This window comes from Schistocerca americana, chromosome 8 (assembly GCF_021461395.2).
Source record: "Schistocerca americana isolate TAMUIC-IGC-003095 chromosome 8, iqSchAmer2.1, whole genome shotgun sequence".
Classification (NCBI taxonomy): domain Eukaryota; kingdom Metazoa; phylum Arthropoda; class Insecta; order Orthoptera; family Acrididae; genus Schistocerca; species Schistocerca americana.
In genome coordinates, this window is record NC_060126.1 from 217,738,277 (window position 1) to 217,764,111 (window position 25,835).

At 37.5% G+C, this 25,835-nt stretch overlaps 1 protein-coding gene across 6 annotated transcripts in view; it reads left to right on the forward strand.

Moving 5' to 3' along the window:
• Positions 1-25,835, forward strand: part of LOC124545068 (DNA-binding protein Ets97D-like) — a 69,261-nt gene that overhangs the window by 14,081 nt on the left and 29,345 nt on the right. For 5 of the 6 annotated variants that reach the window (XM_047123866.1, XM_047123869.1, XM_047123872.1 and 2 more), the window contains 4 exons: positions 15,303-15,432; positions 17,867-18,020; positions 19,488-19,601; positions 22,609-22,821. In XM_047123866.1, the coding sequence (XP_046979822.1) occupies positions 15,303-15,432; positions 17,867-18,020; positions 19,488-19,601; positions 22,609-22,821 (611 nt within the window). The remainder of the gene's footprint in view (positions 1-15,302; positions 15,433-17,866; positions 18,021-19,487; positions 19,602-22,608; positions 22,822-25,835) is intronic. The other variant, XM_047123867.1, reaches the window with a different exon arrangement.

Sequence of the window (25,835 nt, forward strand, 5' to 3'; positions counted from 1 at the left end):
TAATTTTCGTAAATGTGGGCTGATGATATTACTTAATGGCAATAAAGATCTATTGAAGGTTTAAATTTGAACTTCATATTTAAAGTACGAGTGACATCCCCTTTCCAAATCATCTCTTTGAAGTACATAGACAATTTTCAGCAAATTTTACTTACAGCGGCCTCTGGCGTGTAGCTATGAGGTTACAGTTCCCTCAACACTGCTTTTCTGTGATCTCGTAAGTAGCTGCAGTCAGGAGTTTACAGCGGTAGATCTTCGCACGTAAAGAGGTAGGTGGACAAAAAATTATAAAAGAAATGCATTGCAGCAGCAACATATAATCCGTCGCAATTGGTGCATCGCATGCACACACATAAAAAATCTGTCGCAATTGGTGCATTGCACACACGCACGTAAAAAATCCGTCACAAGGAGACCTTGGTGGCCATATCAAGAGTACCAAATCACCCTGAGCACACTGCGCAACCCATATGTTTGATGTTCCTTTGTTCAGGTGGAGATGCATTCCTCTACACCAATGAGGTGGAACTCCATATTGTTGGAATATGAAGTGTGGGTTATCGGCTACTAGTCTTGGTAACAACCAGTCCTGTAACATGTTTACATACATCATACCTGTCACAGTTTCCCAGGAAAAAAGTGGGACCCATAAACATTGCTATGTGACACAGCACAGAAGACATTGACCTTTGGAGACTCTTTCGGTTTGCACTGTAACACTGGGGTTTTCTGTGCTCCATATGCAAACACTGTGATGGAGTTCAGCCAATGTTGTTAGAAAAAATGGTATGTACACATTGTCTTTTGTGTATCCCCAAAGACAAAAGTCACCAACGGGAGATCTTTGGGGCCACCTGAAGTGTGCCAAATCATCCTGAGCACATCGACCAACCCAGTTCACCGTTTAGGTGCAATGTCGCCTCATCACTGAACACGAGTCGGTCATAAATTGTTCATCTTCCATTGCTTTTGGAAACATTCACAAAATTTTTGTCTGATGGTGCGGCAGTTCGGCTACAAATGTTACAACAACTGTATGGTGTACAATTTCTGACGTAATCGCGTCGCTGGAATCTTCCACACAGTTGGCTGAGGAATGCCCAGTTCGTGACTTACACGACTTGTGGATTTCTTTGAACTATAAAAAACACATCTCGAATGCTCCCCACTGTATCATCAGCGACAGTTGGTCGCTCAAAGCTTTTTCCTTCACAGAGGCAGCCTATGTACTTGAACTGTCGATACCATCACAGAATGCTTTGATAGGTTAGTGGCTGTATGTTGTACTGACTTTGCAGTGCATTGTGGACGGTAGTGATGGATTCTGTCTTCTAATACTGCAACACACAAAATGCTTTCTATTGATTAGTCACCATTTTGCAAACTATCATCACCCTGCCTGTTGATGAGTCAAAATGAAACCTGCAATGACATAAACAAAACTTTAAAGTATGCTCTTTTGATTGGTTATTAGTGCACATGGGTGAACAATATATATTTGAAGCTATAAGACATCAAAACATGATGAACTCTTTTGTAATCACCCTGTATATCACATCACCCCCAGCTGCGGCATAACTCTTTCTGTTTAGCCTTATTGTTTTAGTTACCATTCTTATAGTATATTTTCACATAAACTATTCCGTATTATTGATTAAGCACTCACTTGACAAAATAGAGAGCACATTGCACTGGCAATATAAACAGTATACCGTATTTACTCGAATTTAAGCCGCACTCGAATCTAAGCCGCACCTGAACAATGAGACTCGCAATCGAGGAAAAAAAAAATTTCCCGAATCTAAGCCGCACCTGAAATCTGAGACTCGAAATTCAAGGGGAGAGAAAAGTTTTAGGCCGCACCTCCAAATCGAAACAAAGTTGGTCCATTGTAATATGAGACACAATTTAGGTCAAATGAATGACGATACAGCTATAGTAGTTTGGTTCGAGTCGTAAGCTTAGCAGTTAAGGTTTACCAGGTAGCCGTTGCTAAGCGTCAGGCGCTCCGTCCGTATTTATACGGATACCCTTCCTTTTTCACGTGCTTCGTCTGGTTTGAATTGATTGATTATTTTTCTTTGATCTGATAAGTGCCGTTCTCTTTGTTATAGGTGTTTACGTCACTCAAAGCTGAAAATGCATTACTGTACTGTGTCATGCATTGTTTGTCGCATTCAGATAATGAGTGTTTACGACCTGTCGCCGCTCGCGGCATTGCTTGCTTTTGTGCGCGCTACCACCGCTTACAATTTTTTTAAAAAAAGAGAGGAATCATCTCATTAGGCGAAACAATTGCAAGAGACTGCTATTTGTTGTTACTTACACTGCTGCTTTCTTTGATAATAATCAACAAGAACCAAATAATAGACTGCGCACGATAGAAGATGTTCTGAACGAGAGTTTAGCGAAAATTTTTCTCCGTTTGAAAGTCTTTGCAGGCGCCTCTTTAGTACATTACATTCTGCACATAAATTAGAGTTATCTTAGATTAAAAAATCTAGTCAATTGCCGTGCTTCAATTCTGACTGTATCACTATTCGGCATAAGAATAATACGAATATAAACATGACATGATATGTATTTTCGTCCGCGTTTGCTGTTGTCTCACTCTAGTTTTGTAGTTTATTAGGCAGACAGGATTTAAATGAGATAGCAGCAAACACGGAAGAATACATGGGAAAATGTTTATATTCGTATTATTATTATGGTGAAGAGAATACTGCATGTGATTCACAATTCATAAAAGTTCCTATTAGCAACCATCTCTTCTCACAGGTAGGAAAAAATTCAGAACGCAGAGTAGGCCATATTGACAAACATCCCAATCAGTCTTGCCAGTCGGATTTTCGTAGTGCATTGAAATGCTGCTACATTCGAAGTTGAACAATACGGAATTTTTTTTTTTACTTCGTTGGATAATGTATGAAAATGCAGTGGTCGAAACTCAGGGCGGAGGAAAAAGGCTCGTCTTCGACCTTTTTTCTTTAAAATTTATTTACTGACGCAGAAGTTTTGGTGCCAATGTTTATCTTTGTGCCTGCGAAACGCTACATATATTCGACGACAGAAGTTAGTTGTGGCGGCACCTACCAACATTTTTCAGAACTTCCGCCTTGCTCTCGATTCTAAGCCGCAGGCGGTATTTTGGATTACAGAAACCGGAAAAAAGTGCGGCTTAATTTCGAGTAAATACGGTACATTGAAGTGAAATGTTGTCAAGCAAGTGTGATTTGTGGAAACTATAACCCGTCACCCTCTTAGGTCGATGGTAATGTATAATAATAAAATGTTTTGCCATCACCTATTTTCTCCCCTTGCATTGGTTGGGTGCTAAGAGTGAGTGTGGATTTTCTTCTGAACTACTGAAATAACGTGGAAGAATTCCATGTTCAACTCCTGTATTAACTCTTCTTAATGCAATAAGTCATTACTTCCATTCTCAATAATGTTCAGTCTTCAAAATACGTTACTATGACAGACAGATCCTTATATCATCTTAATTCAGACAAGAATCAACTGACTATTTATTAGATTTTTGCTTGCCACATTATTTACACCATTGTCATGATAACCCTTTTCTCTGTTGCTGCAAAACACCTCAAAGCCTGGGCATGAAGAAACAAGTGGTCCCACAGCAAGTGGAGACACTAACTTGCTGTCCTGCTGTGTAAATGTGATGTGCCCACATCTTTCATCACACCTGCACATATTGCAAACCATTCCTCTCTCAGTGTGATGTTCAAAACTTAACTACTGACAAAATAACCTTTCTTCAGATTTCATGAGCATCTTTCATCGTTATGAAGGTTCAGGAGATGTGATATATCCTTTTATCAAAATTGACATGTCACATATCCCTCCACTGAGATACAAGGTGTTGCAAAAGGTTTCCTGCTTAACTTAGTAAAACCACTTGCAATTCATTAAATAAAAATTAACATAACACCATGTAATTCTCTCTTATGTCATACATATAACTTTTATTCGTGTCCACAAACTTATACAAGAGCATGGATCTCCTGATTATTAACAATATTAGAACATTCTTTCGCCACTTTTTATGTCTAGATGCCTTCTCTACAAGTATCTTTTTTAATTATTTTAATGTGTTTTACAATGCATCTCACAAACGCTTCCTTTCAATTAAATCTGTGAATTCTTCATTTTCTCATGAAGATACAGACTTCCTTTAGCTTGGATATGCTGTAATGCACACCCACTACTCTTTTTTTAAAAAAAGGCATAATTATTTTAACAATTTGTATCTTTTATTATCTTGTTCCTGTTCTATATATGTTTAATTAGATTGATATCTTTTATAGATAGTCTATGTTACTTTTAAACTCTCATTTTCTTGACTTTGTTTTATTTTATACAATACTTAATGTGTAATGTTACTGCGAAATCTGTGAAGAGCCTCCACTTAGCTTACTTTATATTTGTTCTATTCTTAAACAGTTATGAGTATAGTTTCCTCTTTTATCAAGCTATAGGTTACTTTACTATTGTTGTGATACCCTTGACAGAGATTTGAAGAGCAGTTAACAAGTCCATTTTACTTTCCTACTTAATAGTTACCATGTATGTGTAGTCTCTTTTTTTTTTTTTCTAAATGCTATAACCCACACATAGGTTACTTATATTCCTTTTACAAATACTTGGGTCTGTCAACTCAAGGGCTACATGGTGCAAGTAATGATAACCTGTTATTGCTAACTGCAAATCACAGGTATCAGTTACGTCAAGCATACATGGAAATGCCTCTGTCATAAATCAGCACTATCCAGGTAAGTCTCTTTATACTCTGCCAATGTGGAGAATTAATTGCAAATGAGAACTACCATTACATTACAGTTTCTTATCTCTGTAAGAACTGCTTATACCTTCCTCTGTGGGAAGATAATTCTCAGTTACCTATCATCCTTATGATGCTAGTGTCCTTCTTCGAATCCTACTCTCCTAAAGCAGTTTAGGTCATCCCTTCCATTGGTTCACCTAAACAAGGTGTAGGCCAACGTTTTATGGTTTCACCAACCTTTTCCTCTCCAGCACATCAGCTGTATGAGGTACGATGCATTCCAGAATCCATCCCTTTGAAACCAAAAAATCCCTCCCACATAGCCTGGCCACCCGGGGACAGCATATCAGCAGTGACAAAAACTTCCTTGCCCAGTATGCTGAGGACCTCACTGAGGCCTTCACAGACAGGCACTATCCCCCAGATCTCCTCTACAAACAGATCTCCCGTGCTATTTCCCCTCACACTTCCAATCCTTCCATCATCCTCAATAACCAGCAGCAAAGGAGTGTCCCTTCCATCACCCAGTATCACCCTGGACCGGAACAGCTGAACCACATCCTTTGCTAGGGCTTTGATTACCTATCATCATGCCCTGAAGTGAACATTCTACCCAAGGTACTTCCCACCTCCTAAAATGGTGTTCTGTCAGCTACCCAACATCCACAACATCCTAGTCCATCCCTATGCCACACCCAGCCCCAATCTTTTGCCTCTGTGGAAGACCAAGGTGCAAAACCTGCCCAATCCATCCACCCAGCACTTCCTATTCCAGTCCTGTCAGAGATTTATCCTACCCCGTCAGGGGCCAGGCTACCTGTGAAAGCAGCAAAGTCATTTACTAGCTCTGCTGCAATTACTGCACAGCTTTTTATGTATGTATGACTACCAACCAGCTGTCCACTAAGATGAACAGCCATTGCCAGAATGTGGCCAAGAGCAAAGTAGACCACCTTGTGACACAACATGCAACTGAACACAACACACTTTATTTCAATGGCTGCTTCATTACCCGAGCCATCTGGATCCTTCCTTCCACCAACAGCTTTTCTGAACAGATGGGAGTTATGCTTACCACACATTCTCTGCTCCCATAATTACCCCGACCTCAGCCACTGGTAACACACTGTCCCTACACCACCCACCCAACAGTTTTCACCCCATTTGTCCCATCATGCCCTCCTCATTCTGATCTCCCACCTTTTTTATTTGCAGCTCTCTGCCAACACATCCACCCATCTTTCCCCACTCATCTCCTTTTCTACTCCTTCCCCCGCCCCCCCCCCCCCCCCCTCCCCACCTCCCTGCCCCACTACTTCCTGATAGTGCGCCTGTTGGCAGTCTAATCCCTGCACAACCCCACCTAAACACTACTATTATTTCCTCCTCCCTGTCTCCTCTGGATTGCTGCTTGCATCTCACGTGATATTGCATTCCGAACTGATACGGTGGAGTTGGTGGTCGTGTGTGCATGTGGTATGCTTGCTTGCGCGCGCGCGCGCGCACGCGCGCGTGTGTGTGTGCGTGTGTGTGTGTGTGTGTGTGTGTGTGTGTGTGTGTGGGCGCGCGCACGCGCGCCTCTTTTAGTAATGAAGTTTTTGGCTGAAAGCTGTATGAGAGTATCTTTCAGTTGTGCCTGTCTGCAACTTGATGTGTCTTCTTTACGGTAAATAGCAGTCTGTTTTTTCCTACATTGCCAATAATAATGGAATTATCTTACCTTTTCCCATATGCATTTACGTGAAGAAATGTCTCCTTGGAGTTTTACCTCCCCTAAAGCCGATAAACTGACATTTCCAAGCTCTATACTTCCTTTTGTGTTTTTATAAACTTATAACCATCCCACTAACATACCTGTTGTCTCCTTCTCACAGTACAGTGCAGTAAATCTCTAAGCCCTTTCATTTCTATTCTGTCTCTACAGTTTACTCATTACTTTTCTAGCTTCAGATTAATAGTTATTATACTGATCTTGAATGCTTCCAAGCCAAATGCTGTTGTGTTCATGTTTTATATTTTGTATCTTCCTAAATCATAGATATTGATCTCCTTCAATCCATTAAGGAGTCTACGAATATGAAGTAATTGCTGTGTTTAATCTCTAGTACCTATGGATTAACCATCTGCAATATGTAATTTACCATGTTCAGAAAAACCTTAGAGAATAAATTTATATGATGTGTCTTCTCCTCATTAAGCATTCCCATAATGCCTATGTACAACCACCATAAATGTGATACCTCAGCTTCCCTTACTTGGTTAAAGACTCACATATTCGCACTAATTGCATTTTAAAATAGGTGACTATTCCATCATTCATGGGTGCGCTTTCACTAAGGGCAACTATAGTCTTAGCATTATTTTATCGCTACGGCAGCAAAACAATTGACTCACCAAATGACTGCTTTTTTGCTTATATGTTAGCACGTCATACTACACTTAGAGAATGGTTTACTTTCCCTTCCTCTTCCCTCTGGTCATAGACCTTAAGATTTGTAATTGTGGTGAATACACTTCATTTTATTTTTAAAAAAATGCTGTCAGTATGTAATAAATACACAGGGTGTGCACAAAGTTGGGGAACACTTTCAATTATTTACTGTACAAGAACCAAACATTGTATAGATATCATACATATGTCATGTTGAAGGGAAAGCCTGAAAGTTTCGTTTTCATGCGTACCACCACAGCGTAGTTTGGTAATTTGCTGATACTCAGGACTAGTCGCAAACATAGCAAGTTCATGTGTGGAGTGAGTTTTCTGTGTGTTGGAATTTGACAAAAACTAGTTTGCTACAGCTGTTCAACGGATGTTTAGAACCAAGTACGGTAAGAAGCCACCAGCAAGGAAGGCCATTTACCACTGGCACAACAAATTCGTTCCATGTAAGTAGAACAGCTATGTAAGTAGAACCTCCACTCGTCCAGTACATTTCGGTAGTGTTAGAACTCGATGTCACTTTGTACGGTAATAGCCAATCAGTATCCAATAACATTTTTAAATTTATATTTGACACTACCATTGAAGGTGTTCTCATTGAGGGTGTTCTCATTTCTTCTTTTATTGATTTTCCTTTATTGCCGGTTAGTCCTACAATATATGGGTTCTTATTTCTAATTGTTTCGCCACTTTGCTCCTGGAGTTTATATAGATACTGTGTTATTAACCCATGTTTGTCCTAGTGTTATATGTTTAGTTTGGTCTTCCCTTAATATTTTGTCTTCTTTTACTAGCCACACGTATTTGCATGCATGCATAAAAGCAATTAATTTTTCTGTCTGTGGACCTACTACGGCATTGTAATGTCCTGGATTCTGGCTCCTGCTGCACAATATTTCATGTTTCCTGCTACAATTTTTAGATAAGCTCCCTTTGAGGTTCCTTGATTTTGGAAAGTTATTGTGAATAGAAGTAATGAGGTATTGTACAAAGAGTTAAAACAGGACTTCAACATGGAATTCTTCTTAGTTATTTTTATGGTTTGGAAGAAAATTCACACTCAACTGGGTTTTCTTTATTCATTGTTTGTTTAGACAGAGTCCACTAGTTCTGTGTAGTGCTGTCAAAATGCATTGATGTTATTTAAGTGGTATTGTGTGTGTGTGTGTGTGTGTGTGTGTGTGTGTGTGTGTGTGTGTGTGTGTTTTGCCTGTACTGATTACCAGTAACTACACACAGTATGGAAGACTGTTTACTAGAAACATTTAAAAAAATTAGATAAGTTATCTAGCAGTATTAAAGCCACCAAAGAAGAGCTGACAGATACCTAGTATTAAAGACAGCGTTATCTAATTGTTTTAAAATCCAAGGGGAAGATGTATCTAATAGCATTAAAACCCAAGGGGAAGATTTGTCTAATGGCATTGAAATTCAATTTCAAGGGAAATGTTTACAAAGAGCTGTATCATCTCTACCCAAGGAGTTACAATCTGGGATAATTAAAGAATGTGACCTAGCTGGGAATGAAGTTCAGCAGCAGTTTAAAGATGTAACCAACGAAATGAGACAAATAAAAGATTTTGACAAACATGAATTTGCAAGAGTCAATGAGAAAATCTTAGATGCGAAAGAACAAATAGAGGCATTAGCGCATAGTAATGAGTCTAATGGAGTATAAAGTACATTGAATGTATTGACTAGATCAGAGGAGTGGTTACAAGAATTAGTGAAAAAGAAAGTACAAGAAAGGGTTGATGATGTTAATACTATACTTAATTCTGTAAGGAACACTATAGAAAATCAAAGGAGTTTCAGAAGCTATGGGATGAATCAGAAAGGCACTAAAACAGAACTTTGCAAAGGGCAGTCTGCTGGTAATACTAGTATTTTGGGAGATTTGTTAAAGGAACTCTAATTAGGAAACGGACTGGATTTCCCTAAACAGTTTCCAAAATTTAAACCGGATGGGGAATTGCATCCAACTTACGATAATGGTTTTTATATGCGTTTAGAACCACATTTAGTGCTAGAATAGGATTGTCACTTGGATTCTGGTTAGGTCCAAGTTATACACGCATTGCAGGATAAAATACTACTTACTTTCCTTTTGAAAATGTCTCCATTCAACATCTTAAGATCATTTGATAGCAACTTACGAAAAATAGCTCCTTTGACATCAGAGCTTTTTGCTGTTAACATTAACTTTTAGCAACATGATAATCTGTTTTATACCTTGTAACCTGGTTGTGAATTTATAAATTCCTTTCCATTTTTGGACTCGTAATGTTCTAGCAATTTATCTATTTTGGATACATTTAAATACAGATAATTTCACATTTTCACACTGACTGACCACAAGCATATAACAGTGCCATATGAAGAAAGAAACTCGCTCACTGTCCCAACCAACTGAAAGTCTTTGAGAGAGAGGTTTCACTGATAGTGGTATCAATACTGAAATTTTATCACGTACGAAAACTCTTATGACACATGCAACTGTGTGCTAAAAGAAAAGTTGTGCAAGTTTTTGTAAGAATATTCTCAGATTAGTAGTATTGTCAATGATATTAAATATAAAAGGGACAAACTCAAATTCATGATTTTGTGTGGAATTGCATTGCGTTGTTTTTAACATGTTCCAGAAGAGCTAACGAACTCATTTCGCTATGAGATTGGTAATCCTGTAAATAAAGTAATTACCAAAAGATGGAAAGCGTCATAGAAATGCTTCAGTGACAAATGTGCAAGAGAGGTTTCCTACATCACAGTATAGTTTACTGCTAGAATTCTGTAAACACAAATTGCTAGAAGAATCAACCAATGTATTGCTTCCATGAATATAAAATTCGATATCGGGCTTATCAACAATATTTTTCCTGCAAACCATTTGCGACTGGAACAAGGAAGGGGGAACTGGTAGTGGTACACAAAGTACCCTGTGCCACACACTATAAGGTAATTAGTGGAGTACAGATGTGGATGTAAAAATGAGTGATTTGTACCGGTGAGCACATTTTATTAAGCTTCTCATTTCTGAATTTGTGAGCGTTTTATCACTTTAATTGTTTTAACAGTATAACATCTGGTCTAAAGTGTGAGAAGATATTTATGGATGGTCCCAGTTTGAATTCAGCTTTCTTGAAAGTTTCAAATATGGTTGTCAATGAAGCGATTTTGGATCCATGTGGAATGTGTGCTAGAGTCCCTTGGTGTGGGCCATGTACGGGATCACTTCCACAATTTTAACCGACTGCCACCCTGGTTACTGCAGAGGCCTAGAATAATTTTAGATGTAGTGCAGTGCAGGACAGAATGCGCTCCTGCTTTTGTTTTTAATGCAGTATTTTTCAACAGCACACAACTATGTAGCTGTCTTCACAGACAGGTCTAAACGGGGGTACTCTGTTGGTTGCTCTGTTGATTTACCGGATTGTGTCCTGAAGATTCAGTTGCCTCCAGAGTTCACTGTTTTTGATGCCAAAATATCCACTACCTCGAGGACACTGGAGCAGATGAGATATACCATTTCTGCTAAATTCTCATCAATTCTGATTGCCTGAGTGCCCATAAGTCTCTGCAACACCTGCATCCAGCTGATAAAGTTGTTCAGAATATCCAGGATGCCCACCACTGGCAACAATGGCTGGGGAAGGAGGTGTCTTTCTGCTGGGCGCTAGGGCACATGGGTATTGCGAGGAACGAAAGAGAGGATGTAGCAGCCAAGAAGGCATGTCTTGATCCTAGGTTAGTTTAGTGTGCCATCCACCTGCATGCTATCTCCTTGCTGTTGAGGTACAGAATCATGTGTCGATGAGAAGAAGAGTGGCTGGAATTGACTGATAATAAGCTGTGTGTAGTGAAGCTCAGCCTCAGTACTCTAGCACATGGGTTCTTGCTCTGGCAATAGGATCCTCCAATGTGTGGTGCTTGTGGCATACAGATAACAGTGTGCCACATTTTACTAGACTGTGTTTTATTTTCAGGCCATAGGGCTGCAGCAGATTTGGTGGCAGATATATCCTCTATCCTGTGTTTTAAGTGACAACACTTTAATTTGATTCTCCTGATGTCATAAGTTGTGACTTAGACTATCTCAGTGGTGTATTGAAGGACACTGCTACTCAGTGGTATACTTTCTCATACTTGAGAGCCTTGGAAACTCCATTACAAACTACGTCAGCTTCATATTATAAATGCAGACTCAGATATTCTTCATCTTATTTTTAGTTTATCTGGTGGTGGCAGACTTCAACGGTAGAGCAAAGATTATTACAATAACTCTACACCTCAAGGAAGTCATTGAATTCATGAAGAAAATAAAACATTTCTTCTTCAATTTTTGAGTGCAGGGTTAGTAACTGCTTTAAAAAGAGAGCTAAGTCACAAAACACTAAATTTGAATGTTTTGTGTTATTGTGATGTAAAATCACAAATACCATTATTCTTTTTTAGGAATTTCATATCTTGATGATAATACTACTAATCACTCGATCAATAACATAATACATTCCTCAACACAACTGATTAAAATCCAAAAATTATATTTCTTCAAACATTTAATCTTGCTACACATAAAAGAATTATTTTGAGGTATCAAAAAACAGTGGCTGCACAATGTTTTGAAGTTCATCCTTGTAGGATCTCCATCCAGTGTGGTATGTACTATGCCAACAATATGTGGACCATTGCTGCATGGTAACACTTGAAGATGTTCAAAATCACATTAGTTTACTCGCCGCAAAAATTGTTTATTTGGTGTTTGATACTTGTAAGGAACTCAAGATGGCTAAAAATGTTATTGGGTTCTTCAGTCCAAAAATGGTTTTATGCAGCTCCGTGTGCTAGTCCAGCCTGTGCAAGCCTCAGTATCTCTACATAACTGCTGTAATATGCATCCATTTTAACTTGGTTACTGTAGTTGAGCCTTGGTCTCCCTCTACAATTTTTACCCCCCACAGTTCCCTCCCTTACAAAATTGATGATGCTTGATCCCCCAGGATGTGTCCTATCAACTAGCCCTTATTTTAGTCAGTTTGTGCCATAAATTTTGTTTCTCCCCAATGCGTTGCAGTCCATCTTCATTGGTTGTCAATTTGCTCGCATAATCCTTGGCATCCTTCAGTAGCACCACATTTCAAAATATTCTATTCTCGTCTCATCTAAACTTTTTATCATTCACATTTTACTTCTGTGCAAGCCTACACTCCAGACAAATACTTTTTGATTTCCTAATACGAAAATGTATATTCTACAATCTGTGTCACTCTCTTCTCAACTATTACTTCGGTTTCATATCCTTTGATGCTTATAACTGCAGTCTGGTTTTTGTACAAGTTGTTGTCAATCTTTCTCTCCATATGTTTTATCCCTGTAACCTCCAGAGTTTCAACACGTGTTTTACAGTCAGCATTGTCAAAATCCTGTAAATCTACAAATGCCATAAACTTAGGTTCACCTTTCTTCAGTCTGTCTTTTAATATCTTTGCCACCCCCTCCCCCCTCCCGCCCGACTTTGTACTTCACTCTGTGTTACCAAACTCATGACTCCCTGAGGTGTCAGAATGTGTCCCATCAACAAAGTAATTTGCTCCCAGCAGTATTTGTTTATTTTGGGTTTGATACTTGTAAACAACTCAAGATGGTTAAAAAAATTTATTGTGTTCTTCAGTTTGAAGACTGTTTGGTGCCGCTCCATATGCTAGTCTATCCTATACACACCTCTCTCTCTCTGCATAACTTCTTTTAGTCACTTTGTGCCTCACGCATTCCTACATTTCTCTAGAATCCAGACTGATTTTCATGGAAGTCAGCTTTTACCAGTCTTACCATTCTTCTGTAAATAATTGTTGTCATTATTTTACAGCCATGTAATATGCAGACTTGTCTTTTTATAATTATATCTATTGAATTCTTTTTGCAGTCTGAGGATATTTTGCTTTTATCATATATCTTGCATTCCTGATAGAATAGTTCTTTCATATAATGTTCTGCCATACATCTTAATTTTTCTGAGGATGTGTTCTACTTCAAATTAGTTTACTTTTTGTAGCCTTTCTATGTATTCCTTCTGTTTTTCAGCCTCTCCTCGTTTGCGTAATACTTTTTTTGCCATGAGAGCTCTTGACTTTTCTGCAGCTGTTCCTCTTTCCTCCAAAGGTTTCTTTAATGTTGGTATAAGCATTATCCCTATCTTTCTCATAGTAATACATGATTTACAGCTTTGCTTTCCTTTTCTAGTTATTCCTGTTGTGTCATTTTGCATTGCTCATCACTCTAATTTTTTAATTGTTTGTATTCCCTTTTGGCTTCTTTATTTGCTGCATTTTTATATTTTTCCCCTTTGTCAATTGACTTGAATATCATGGGTGTTATCTACTTGGCCTAGTATTTTTTTCTATTTGATCCTCTGCTGCCTTCACTATTTCATCTTTCGAACCTACCCATTTGTCTTTAACATACCTGTTCTCTGTTTCAGTCAATCATTGCCTGAAGCTGCCTTTGAAACTCTCATCAACTCCTCTCACCAATTGTTGGTTCTTTCAATTTATAGTGGTCCTGTCTCTTTAATTTTGCTACTTCAATTTTAATCTGCAGTTTATAACTAGTAAATTATGGTCAACATTAAGACAGTGTCAGTGCTTCAGTTATAGGAAGAGTGTCACGCATTCCTTCAAAAATTCATCTCCAAAAGATTCCTCTGATATTTGTAGACCTGTCTGTTCATAAAAGTTACAGCAAGTCTTGAGCCCAATCTTATTAGAATTGTTCATTACGTAACTTGAATATGTTTAGATACATGTTCCATACATGCTGAAATGAATCAGTATTAGGTTTCTGTAGAACTGATACCTTAAAGCATGAGTTCCATGCACTTTTAACAAGCCCAAAAATAATAGATCCATTGTGAACTTACAGCTTCCTCAGAAAAAAAATGGTCAGTTCATTTGGAAGAAGGAATTGATTTTTGTTTTCCTCATAGTAGTATCAATGTAGAATGGGGTTTTCTCTGTAAACAAAGAGTCTCCGAGGATATGAAAGAGGAATCAAGTTTCACATGCCAGCAGGTCTATGGTGTAATTATGTAGCATGCTGGGACAGAAATTCACCCTAGCTAAAGCACATTCTTTATTCATTCAAAATGCAGAGCATCACCATGAAAAACAGGCTACTGCAAGCTGAAAGTCATCCAAGATGAAAAATGATACTACACAAAGTTAAATAGTTGGACACAGAATGGATGGAAGTTTTGATAAATACCCAAAACGAGGTAGAAGCAAGTCAATAAAATAAACGGTTGGGAACAGCAGAAATTTTTTTTTCTCTAGAATAAATCTACAAGTAATACGCCAGAAAGAGTGTGTATAATAAACTTCAGAATTTGTTGTAGATTTCTACATAATCATTCTGAAAAGGTAACACTGCGGCAGCAAGCAATGTAACTTAGAAGAGCAGTAAATCAGAAAGCAGTTGCATAAGAAAGCATTGGTATTTCAAAGATGATGACTTAATAGTAGCAATTTGCAGTGCTATTATAGTTACGGTACTGGTATGTTATGTTTTTATTACATCCATAAATTTTGTTCTTATAATTCTTGTAGCTCAAAATGACCCGGTTACGCAGTTACATTGTTATTATTCGTGACTGTAGAGTTATCTGATGCCTCTTCTTCTGTATAACCTTTACCCAAAACTTTGGATTTGATGGGATTCTATCAACAAGATAAAGCAGAGTGCTTATCTAGTTTGGGTGTAGGCCTATCCAGTGTAAGAAATATTTATAATGAAACAATTCAAATTCCCCATAATAATTCTACTAAAACTATAATATTATAATAATTGTGTTATTATTGTATATGTTCCTAGAAATTGTAAAAAAAAAAAGTCTTCAGTCTTTTAAATAACAGTTTTCAGTCCCAATCACACTACTAAGTGACATGGCAACTAACATATTTCATTTTCAGCCATGTGCACTGTATTCATAAAGCTCAGTTTCTTAATTTTAGTGTGCATTTAGATTCAGGTGTTTTGTAATTCTCCTAATTGGTTGTTTTCTGACTGCAGAGATGATGATGACATCCTCGTGCAACATATGGATATACGGGAACCCTTGTCCAAGCTTCGTTCCCTACTGGAACAAAGGCTAAATACTTCACTCACAGAATATAGCTTCTGGCTGCAAGATGCCCAAACGGTATTGTAATTTTGCATTTAGTGAATTTTTGCTTTTGCAATTTATTTTCAACTCAGATTAAATTTATTTTTTATTTGGTGTTTCTCATTCTTAACTCACGTCTACTTCATGAACAAACAAAAATTACTGTGCATTATTTGGCTTCTCTTGTCTTGTCACCTGTTCCATTGGCAGGAAAACCTCTAAATCTGCCCATCCGAATCCCACATTAAGCCATGGTAATAGTCATTGGACTCACGAGAGGTAATTTTACAAAGTGGCTCTCTTTGATTTTCCTCATACTTATAGAATATGACTGTCAGTGCTCGTGCATGAATTTCCTAGACCAGTATGACATAATTCTCAAAGGAACTTTTTGAATAGTCAATGATTTCCAAGCACTGTTAATTAAAGGAAAATATTTATCATATTAAAATAATTCCTTGTAGTTGAATGCATAGCATGTAAGTCTTATGTTGGTGAGGTTTTTAATTTGTTTCTTGCTAGTAACAACATTTTTCTTATTTTTATTTACAAATTCCATTGTCTCATTAACATTTTGTCGAGCTATATTGACTTCCAAAGTTAATCAGTGCCTTCACCTCTTGGTTACATGTTCAGACACTTTAAATGTGCAACTGTTAATGGTTTCTTAATCATTTTTACATTTGCAGTTATTAATGCTCTTCATGTCATTGTTTACATTCACTGTCCTTTTGTTTTTCCTTCTTTTCCTTTTTTGCATCCAGGTGCGATGTGGCCAAACACGTTGGCACTTTTCATTATAACTGTCCATCTCGATTGTGATCAGCAGGGACAATTATATGACTATTGACAATGATTGCAAACTCATTTCATGATTTTATGTCATTTGTAGGCAAACTCATTGCAGTGAAGCATCTCTTTTCGTTTCTTCTTCTGGCTGCAGTCACGTGGCCTGTGGATGCTGGCACCAGTACTGAAACACTTTGTTTTGGCTCCTAAGCTGCACTTCTGGTGTCTGTGTTGATTGAATCTTTAGTATCTTTGTTATTGGAGTTATTGAAATTGCTATTGCTGTTATTTTTCCTTCCACACTTTCATATTTCCCCCTTAATAAAGTAGACGCGTTTTGTCTGAATCGTCTTCTATATCTACCACATACAGGAATAGAGAACTGTTGTCAGTGTCAGTATGGCTGGCAATCTTTAATTAGGAAAAAATGTTCTCGAAGAGACTTATAATTTTTTCTTTCATAGAGAGAGCAGTTTGTGGGTTCAAATTCTTCTTACAAAACTTTTTTCAGTGCAGCCACACTTTTCCCTCTGGATAAAAAGCTTAGCCACTCCTTCAAGCAATTTTCTTCTCCCGAAAACAGGCATTTTTAATTGGTTTCAACTCATTCAGATTCTTGAATTCCAAGTTTCAGTGTTTCACAGGATGTTCATTACTGCTGCTAAATGAGTTAAAAATAGCATCAGCATTATGAAATGATAGAGAAAATTCACTTTACTCATTTGGATGTGGTGAGAATTGTGCTTCGCGTTTATCATGTGTTTCTACATTGAAATATTTTTTTCTTCTTTTCATCAATAATCACAATCATTTACCATTACCCTTTTTGATTGCATCGTCACACAATGCTTGGCAAAGTATAGTGCTCCTTGGGGTCTCGCACAAGGGAAATAAAAGTTTACAATTGTTCAAGTTGACAGCTCTTCCCAGCATGTCATTGTAAAATGCTATTAGTTACTCCTAGGCACCCCAATTACATAGCAATTTTCTATTGTTTCCTGTAGTGAACTCCTCAGTATCAAGTTATGGTGCCAAACTCAATTTAATAATATCTCTAAAGAGATTAAAGTTATCCAAACCATTAAACAGTGAGAGAGTGATTCTCACTCAGAAAATTTCTGACTTTGATAGAAATAAAATATGCATTTGCAAGGCAAAGCCCAGAACTGAACATTACCGTTAGAGACAGTGCATGGCTGAACTGATCTGTACCATTTTATGAAACAAGTGTTTATAACCTCCACAGTCTGCTGGACCAAAGCTGTGATAACTGAAATCATTGCCCATAGCACCAGGTGAAGAGAAATATTGAGTATAAAAGAAACCATACAAATTAATTGTGTGCTATGTCATTGGTCTGTTCTGATATGACTGCTGTTCAGGAGGTCTTTATGTGATACTAAGTCGATCAAAGTAAGAGCAGAAATTATTCTGTTGCTGCCAGCTGTACAAAATTGTGGCAGTAAATTGTATTTTTATGGATTAAGAGGTTCTATCATTGAAAGCGAAGGCTCAGAGAGAGTACTCACAGAAGGCTGGAGGAATCCTTGTAAAGAAGTTAGTTACGTAATTAATAATTTATTTAATATTATTTGTAAGTGAAGTTTATTACTTCATCATAGGAAATGTAATTTTAAGATATCATTATTGTAAGAGTAATATAAATATTTGTTTTTTGCAGCTTGAGAGTCACAAGAACTTGGTTGATCAATGTGTTCAGGGTGAAGGACTAGTCCAAATTAATGTGCAAATAAAAATTGATGGAGACATTAGGAAAATAAACATTGTTGATGTGCTGAAACCAGCTGAGGATATCGAGCTGGGTGACGAAATTCGTGAGTTATCTTTAATACGTTTTTGCTTTGTTGGTGTAAGCATAACATTATCTGGCAGTATTAATCTAAACTCCTCTCTTGTATTATGACCTTTCAAAAATAAAAATACCTTCTGCTGGACCAAATTGTCTCCTGTTGCTTGTAAACAAGGTCAGTGGCACATCACTAGTATAATATGATTGACCCTAAGTCCTTTTCAGCCAAGTCAGATGCATTAAATGTTTTATGAACAAATAATGTCTCTTTCATTAAAACTGTGAATCCAGTCAAAGAAGCAGAAATATACCTCACGATAGTCAGGAAGAAACACTTTCAGCTGTACCCCAACATCATGGTACCTTCTCTAAAATACTTCCCTGACAATAACCAAAGGTAACAAAACAATTAGTAAACATATGAGGCAAAATACAAGTATGCTGCACCCAAATCAATAATTAACTGAGATGATCTTCTTGGTGCCTCACACGGAGACTGCCCCGGAGCTATCCAGATAGCTTCAACACTGGTAAGAAGAATCATAATCAACATTGTATGTGTGTAAATCGCCATTGTCCGTGTGTCAATCATTGTCTCTCATAATTGTCATTGCCCATGTGAGAATCATTGTTATTTGTATTGAGTATGTTTAATGTGTTTGCCTCATATATCAGAATAAACGAGTACAGCACAGGCGAGTGATTTGAACCACACACCACAGGGCCATAGCGTGAGCCACGCCACTTGACTGTAGCTCTGTGTTGCTACGCAATCGAGCCTGTGCATAGCAGCAGAGTATACTGATCAGACTTTATTAATAATAATGATACAAAGTGATTTGGATTGTGTTTCAGTGACAGGATAAGTTGTTGGAAGTTAGAAATAACAAGCTGCAGTCACTAAAACACACTACTTGTCCGTGATATAGCTGCATCCAGTAGTGTGCCGTGCCATTTACATGATAGATGTCATGGGAACATCAGTGTGACATATGTGGGAAGAATGACCCGATTTGATAATTAAAGAGGCAGTGTATCATTTTAGTGGAGACTTGCCATCTATACCGAATGATAATATTCAACGTGGAAACAACAGCTGTGCTTCGCTACCTTTCCACTCTTCCTTTCAGAGATGTCCCTCTAGATAATTATAAGAACCAGATCATACAGTTAATGCTTTAATTTTTTCTATTTTATTTTTTCCATTGTATTTTCATAAGTTTCATTTGTATGTAATTTATTTTCAATCTTTCCAAATCATTAGTGTGTGGGTACCAGTAACCATATTGTTGTGCAGCCTTAAGATGAACAACTGCTACTTCAATTTAAGAGAATAGATTGTGTTAGAGCTTTTTTGTCTTGATAACAAAGATTCCTAAAAAATGTGCACACGCAATTCAAGACTAAGCAAGCATTAGAAGGTGTTATTTAGTGTATAAGATTTAAACATAGCTGAATAGCATATTAACATAAATTTTAATTTTACTTAAAGCAGAGGAAGATGAAGAGGAAGAAGAACTGCAACAGCAGAAACCTCAAAACGTTATTCGATGGGTAGTTGATAGCAACTATAAACGGGAACAAGAAAAACTGAAAATACCCACAGGTAAGTTCAAAAGAGAGAGAGCTTCTTTTTTTCAAATGGCTTTGCGTAACACAACATATAATGTAATTCAGTGTTGATTTCTGGATATGTAGTATGTGGTTCATCTGATAAACAAGACTTTTCTGTTGGAAACATATGTGTTGCACTTTGCAGGTTTCATAATCCTTTCCCAAGGGAAAGGAGTTTACAGCACTTCTATTAATTATTAACTCTAAATGTCTCTTGGCATGTTGACTGATAGAATTAACTGTATCAGTAGAAGTTGAATGAACTGCATTGATATCAGTACCTTCCTCTGTGCCACCAACCTAGTCATTGTTATAGTGCGTTTAAAATTAGTTGCGACTTTTGACATTTGGCTCAGCGAAGGGCACATGATGCTGTTGCCCAGGTAACACCAATGGCGAGCTGGCTTTCCCTACCATGCCACCAGCAATTCGGTTGGTAAAGTGCCCCTGTTGCCACGCCATGGATAAATACTACCGTGTCGTGCTGCATATTAGATTCGCCCCTGTTTATTAGCTCTCGTTGTACAGTGATATTTTCTGGTGCTGAAGTGTTCTGCAGTAATCACGTATTGAGATAGTGTTTTTTGTTGCCGTCGCACTAATAAAAACAGTGCAGCACGTTTGAACATGAGATTCACAGTAAAAGTGGTCGTCCAAAATCAAATTCGCCGGGTGTGAGGATAATGTTGTTCTGCGTAATATTCCTCTGAATTCGACAATAATAATGGAGAATGCACCATACCACTCCGACGTGATGGATAAAATGTCAACACTGCATGGAGGAAAGCGAATAATTTGCTCTGGGTACAAAAAAAATGTTCCATTGGATAAATATGAAAATAACTTGTGTAAGGCGGAGTTAATGGAACTTTTGTACAAGCCAAAAACACCACGCTGCCAGGTCGATGAACTGGCTGACGCTAAATTGTATAGTTTAATCAGAAATGTGTTTTGTAAAGCACTGTGGTGTTTACACCAACTGTGTGATTGATGACAACTTTACTTTTACTTCCATCTTAGATGACTCAAGACAGATACTCCTATAATGCTTGTGTTTGTGACTGACTTCAGTCACAGGTAACTGATAATATAATCAGATAATATCAGATTTTTTTTTTTTTTTTTTTTTTTGTCTTTTTATCTGCGTTTGTTGGTATGGTCTTCAGTCCAAAAACTGCTTTGATGCAGCTCTCCATTCTGTCCTATCCTGTGCAGGGCTCTTGATCTCTGAATAACTTCACAACCTACATCCTTCTGAATCAAATTGGTGATCTGTTGATGTCTCAGAATCTGTCTTATCAACCAATCCCTTCTTTTAGTCAAGTAGTGGCACAAATTTATTTTGTCTCCAGTTCTTTTTAGTACCTCCTCATTGGTTATCCGATCTACCCATCCAGTCTTCAGCATTCTTCTGTAGCACCAAATTTCAGAAGCTTCTAGCCTCTCCACGTCTAAGTGGTTTATTGCCCATGTTTCACTTCCAAACAAACATCCCCAGAAAAGACATCCTAACACTTAAATCTATATTCATGTTAACAAATTTCTCTTCTGTAGAAATACTTTGTTGCCATTGCCAGTCTACATTTTATGTCAACTCTGCTTCAGCCATCATCCCTTATTTTGCTGCACAAATAACAAAACTTGCCGATTATTTTAAGCATGTCATTTCCTAATCCAATTCTTTCAGCATCATCTGATTCCATTATCCTTGTTTTACTTTTGTTGATATTTATCTTATATCCTCCTTTCAAGATGCTGTCTATTCCGTTCATGTGCTATTCTTAGTCCTTTGGTGACTCTGACAGATCACAAAGTCATCGCCAAACCTCACAGCTTCTTATTTCATCTTATTTGCATTACATTATATTTATGTTGAAACTCGGCTGTTAGTCATTACCAAGTGCTGATCATTTGTAAGTCTCCATAGATTCCATTGTGGTACACAATAATATCCTTGTGGTACAATACTTTTGCTTCTTGTGATATCTCCTCATTAGAAATGACACAGTGAGTTCCATGTGTTTGGAAATTCTCAGTTTAATTGCACACTTGTTGTGGTATTCTGTAAACAAATATTTTGTGTAGTATGCAATGGTGCAGAATTATATTGCTGGATTTCTCGGAGACAAGTAACACTGCATTGATACAGGTGCTGATGTCTACAGCCATTTAGAGCTCTTGAATGCACAGTGTAAGCTGATTTTCAACAACAGTTGCTTTTGGAATCCATGTTAATTTCTACGCATCTGTTCTGTCTCCAAGAAAGTCGTCACACGTGAAAACAAAATAAATTCTGTAATCCCACAACAAATTTAACTTACTGAGATAGGTCTTCAATATCTTAAAGACTAGATCAAACTGTGCCTTTTTCCTGCCTTGTGGCATGCTCTGTTGTTCCAGTAATCTACGATAAACTGTTGTTAGGACCTAATGGGTATCCCTTCGGTTTCAGTGACATTTCCTCTATTGTGCAACTTATGTTGTTCAGTCCTATGCTGACTTATTTGTACACATGTTATTTTTGCTGCTGTGAGATGATTGAAAATAAGTACTGTGTTTTATCTTTGGCGTAACAATTACTGAAGAAGGTGGAAGGAGATGACATAAATGAAGACAAAAGTAAAGTAGAAACGTTGTATGAGAAGGAAGCCTGACATACAAAACAGTATCCAAGTGTAAGTCATTATATGCTGAAACATAATTCATGTTGCCTCTTTGCTAGGCCTTCTGCAGCTGATGTTTGTGTTGATGAAAATGGTAGTGGTAATTTATTTTAGTTATGCAGACATGTGGAATATCATCTTCCTCTGCTTCAAAAATTGCCTGGTACTTATTGGTTTCTCAAGAGAGTAATCAAAAGAAAGTAACTCCATACAATTTAGGCCATTCAAAATTACATGAACAGCTTAAATTTCCTACTGACAAAATAACTTTTTTCCTGTTTATTATGTATGTAAGTGAAATTCTTTCCTGGACAATAAGTAGAATGTCTCTCTCAGATCCAGCAGAATGGTCAGTGACACATGTGCGACACTGGCTTACGTGGGCAGTGCGTACATTCAACCTGGCAGGCCTGCGGCTTATGGACTGGGCCATTACAGGAAAGCAGCTCCTGGCCCTCACACCCACTGAGTTCCACCGTAAAGTGCCCTCCGACCCAGGAGGTATATTTTGGACCCATCTTGAGCTTCTGCGAAAGACAAAAATGGTTGGTAAGTGGCTCTCGTATTTCTCTCATTCACAGTTATGGTTAATTGTGCAGGTAACAAATGTGGGAATATAAACATTGTACAACATTCTGATGATTGAAATAGTTGCATAGAATTTTTTTCTGTATGTTGATTCATAGTGCATTATGACTTGTATGTGTTGTTTGCACAGAAATGTTGGTAGTGTAGCCAAAGTAAATCATTTCATTGATTGAGGGTTTAATTATTCAGTAAGAGGATTTATTAGGGAACAACTCTTGTTTCTTGTGTTTTATTATTTTTGTGTGGGGTATTCTGCATGAGCGAGCTCCGTGACAACACAAGAACATTAAAATTGTTCTCTCTCTCTCTCTCTCTCTCTCTCTCTCTCTCTCTCTCTCTGTGCGTGTGTGTGTGTGTGTGTGTGTGTGTGTGTGTGTGTGTGTGTGTGCGTAAAACCTCTGTTCGTGTTTTGTAATCAAAGGTACAATAAAAGACTTCCTAGAAATCAGAGTCGATGAGTCCTGGTTTTGGTGGAAGCAGAGTTCTTATACAGACATAAGAAGAAATATCAATGAGCTGAGTATTGGCAGACTTCTCAGTCCTGAAGATCAAAAATGAGGAAATTTGTAAGTTAACTGAACCCTCACATGTGGTGACCCTTGTGTGAGATGAAATGGAACACGATTAAGTAATAATGCTACATCCATCTGAAAACTAAATAACTAGATTCAGTGTCAACAAGGAAGTTTTTGGCAGTACAGACATTACTATTCAGTGTCCAAGAGAAATGACTGATTGACACTGAAACATCAAGAAGCAGTAGTATAGCTAAAGACACAAAACGAAAAATACAATAAATTTGAATAATATATGCGTTTAAGCTGAGGAATTACAAGAATACGCCATACAACCAGGGTTCATTTATTAAAAGTGAAGACGGAATTCGAACTACTATGAGTAATGAATGGTTATATTGACAATTTCCCCTGAGATATCCAGTGACAATCAGGAATTTCATCTATATCTACTGACATACAGACAACCAAAGTACCCATCACGAACGGCGCTATATGTCATTCAGAGCATAGAAGGTTGGCAACTGTCCATGAGGCTGTAGTCCAACAAACACCTGCCAAGCAGCACACAGTACTGAGAGTAGCAGATGACGCCAAATGGCAAGCAGCTTTGCAGCTGTCCATGGGCAAAATGCCGTAACTCAGTAGGTTCAGATATTTTTTCTTCTTTTCAAAGTGCAATGTTGTGACCCCATGAATACAAAGATTAAATTGAAGTATTTTGTTATGACAACTTCTGTGAGTATAGTTGTTTACAATTAGGTTCTGAGGCATCAAGGGACCACCAATTTAGTATTGGAGGGTAAAAATCGTAGAGGGAGACCAAGAAATGACTACACCAAGCAGATTCAGAAGGATGTAGGTTGCAGTAGGTACTGGGAGATGAAGAAGCTTGCACAGGATAGAGTAGCATGGAGAGCTGCATCAAACCAGTCTCAGGACTGAAGACCACAACAACAACACAATTAGGTCTCTGTGACATTAATATGTTCCATTGTTATGACAAGTGCTGTTACATACAGTATGTTACAACTAATCCATGGCAGCAAATACAAATACACCCATTCCACTATTATGACAACTTATGTTGGAAATAGTTCACTACAGCTGTGCTATTGCTGTATATGGTTATAAATTTTCTTTAGTTTGGGAGTAATATGATGGCATACACAGACCACAGCATAACCATGCAAGAATTAATGCAGACAGTTTTCCAACGATTGGCTCACTTAAATAAAATAGTTATGCATATAGATGACAATGTCACCCAAGGTGAAAACAGATTGCTGCAAATTGACACCAGACATACAAATTTAAAAACACAGTTTAATGAATTTGCTACCTCACAGAACAGTAAATTAAATACATTGGAAACAAGACTGCATATGGGCTTCAATCGTGTTTCTGAAATAGATAGGCAGTTAGAGATAATGGAAACCAAATAAGATGATACTTAATGAGTACATGTTATTAAGGCACAAGATGACAAATTAGTGCAAAGAATTGAGATGTTAGAAAAAAACTGATGGGTACTAAAACAGTGTCACATACTTATATTAACAAAATATTGATGTTTTGTCAGTAATAATTAACAAATTGGAACCTAGATTACAAAAACTTGAATTAAGTAAGGACATAAATTGTAAAGGAGTACATACTAAAACTACAGAGTTTGTAGACAACAAATCTGCATGTACTGCAACTACATGTGTATTATCAGGAACACCAACAGGTCACAGCAGCAATAGTTTAGTGCAGACACAAATGCAATGATATCAAATAACACTTTGAGCTTAGAGGAGACGAAGAAAGAATGAAGAAAAGAGGTAGAAGACCTGTTGCTATTAAAGAATGGATAGTAACTAGTAACTATGATGACTTTACCACAACACTGAGCAAATGATTAAATCAGAAATTTCCCAAGTTTTCACCCAGATTTATTTCTAAAGCCATTTAAGAACATCTTACCCGATTCTTAATCAGATTTTAATAAGATATGATTTGTGATAAACCATTTGATGGGTGACACTGCACAGTGGTGTATGTCACAGCTAGAAGAGTTCACAACTTACATTAATTTTAACTGGCCACCATGATTGCCAGACCTTACACCATTACATTTTTGTTTATGGTGTTGGATGAAGTCTGAGGTGTTCAAACGAAAGGTAAATATGTGAGATGACCTGCTTGATCTCATCATCAGCTCTGCTGCCCTCATTAGGTGAACGTGCATGGACATTCGGACAAGCAACACAAAAATGTTTCTTAAGGGTGCACAAATGCATTGAGGTTGATGGTGGGGATATTCAAACATTTGTTTGAACTGTACAACAGATGTAATGTGATGTGTATGATACTGCTTAGAGGTGAAATGGTAATATTTTTCAGTTGGTATATTGTAAAATACATATTATAATGTTAACTAACTGATGTGCATATTGAGATATTATTGATGTCCTG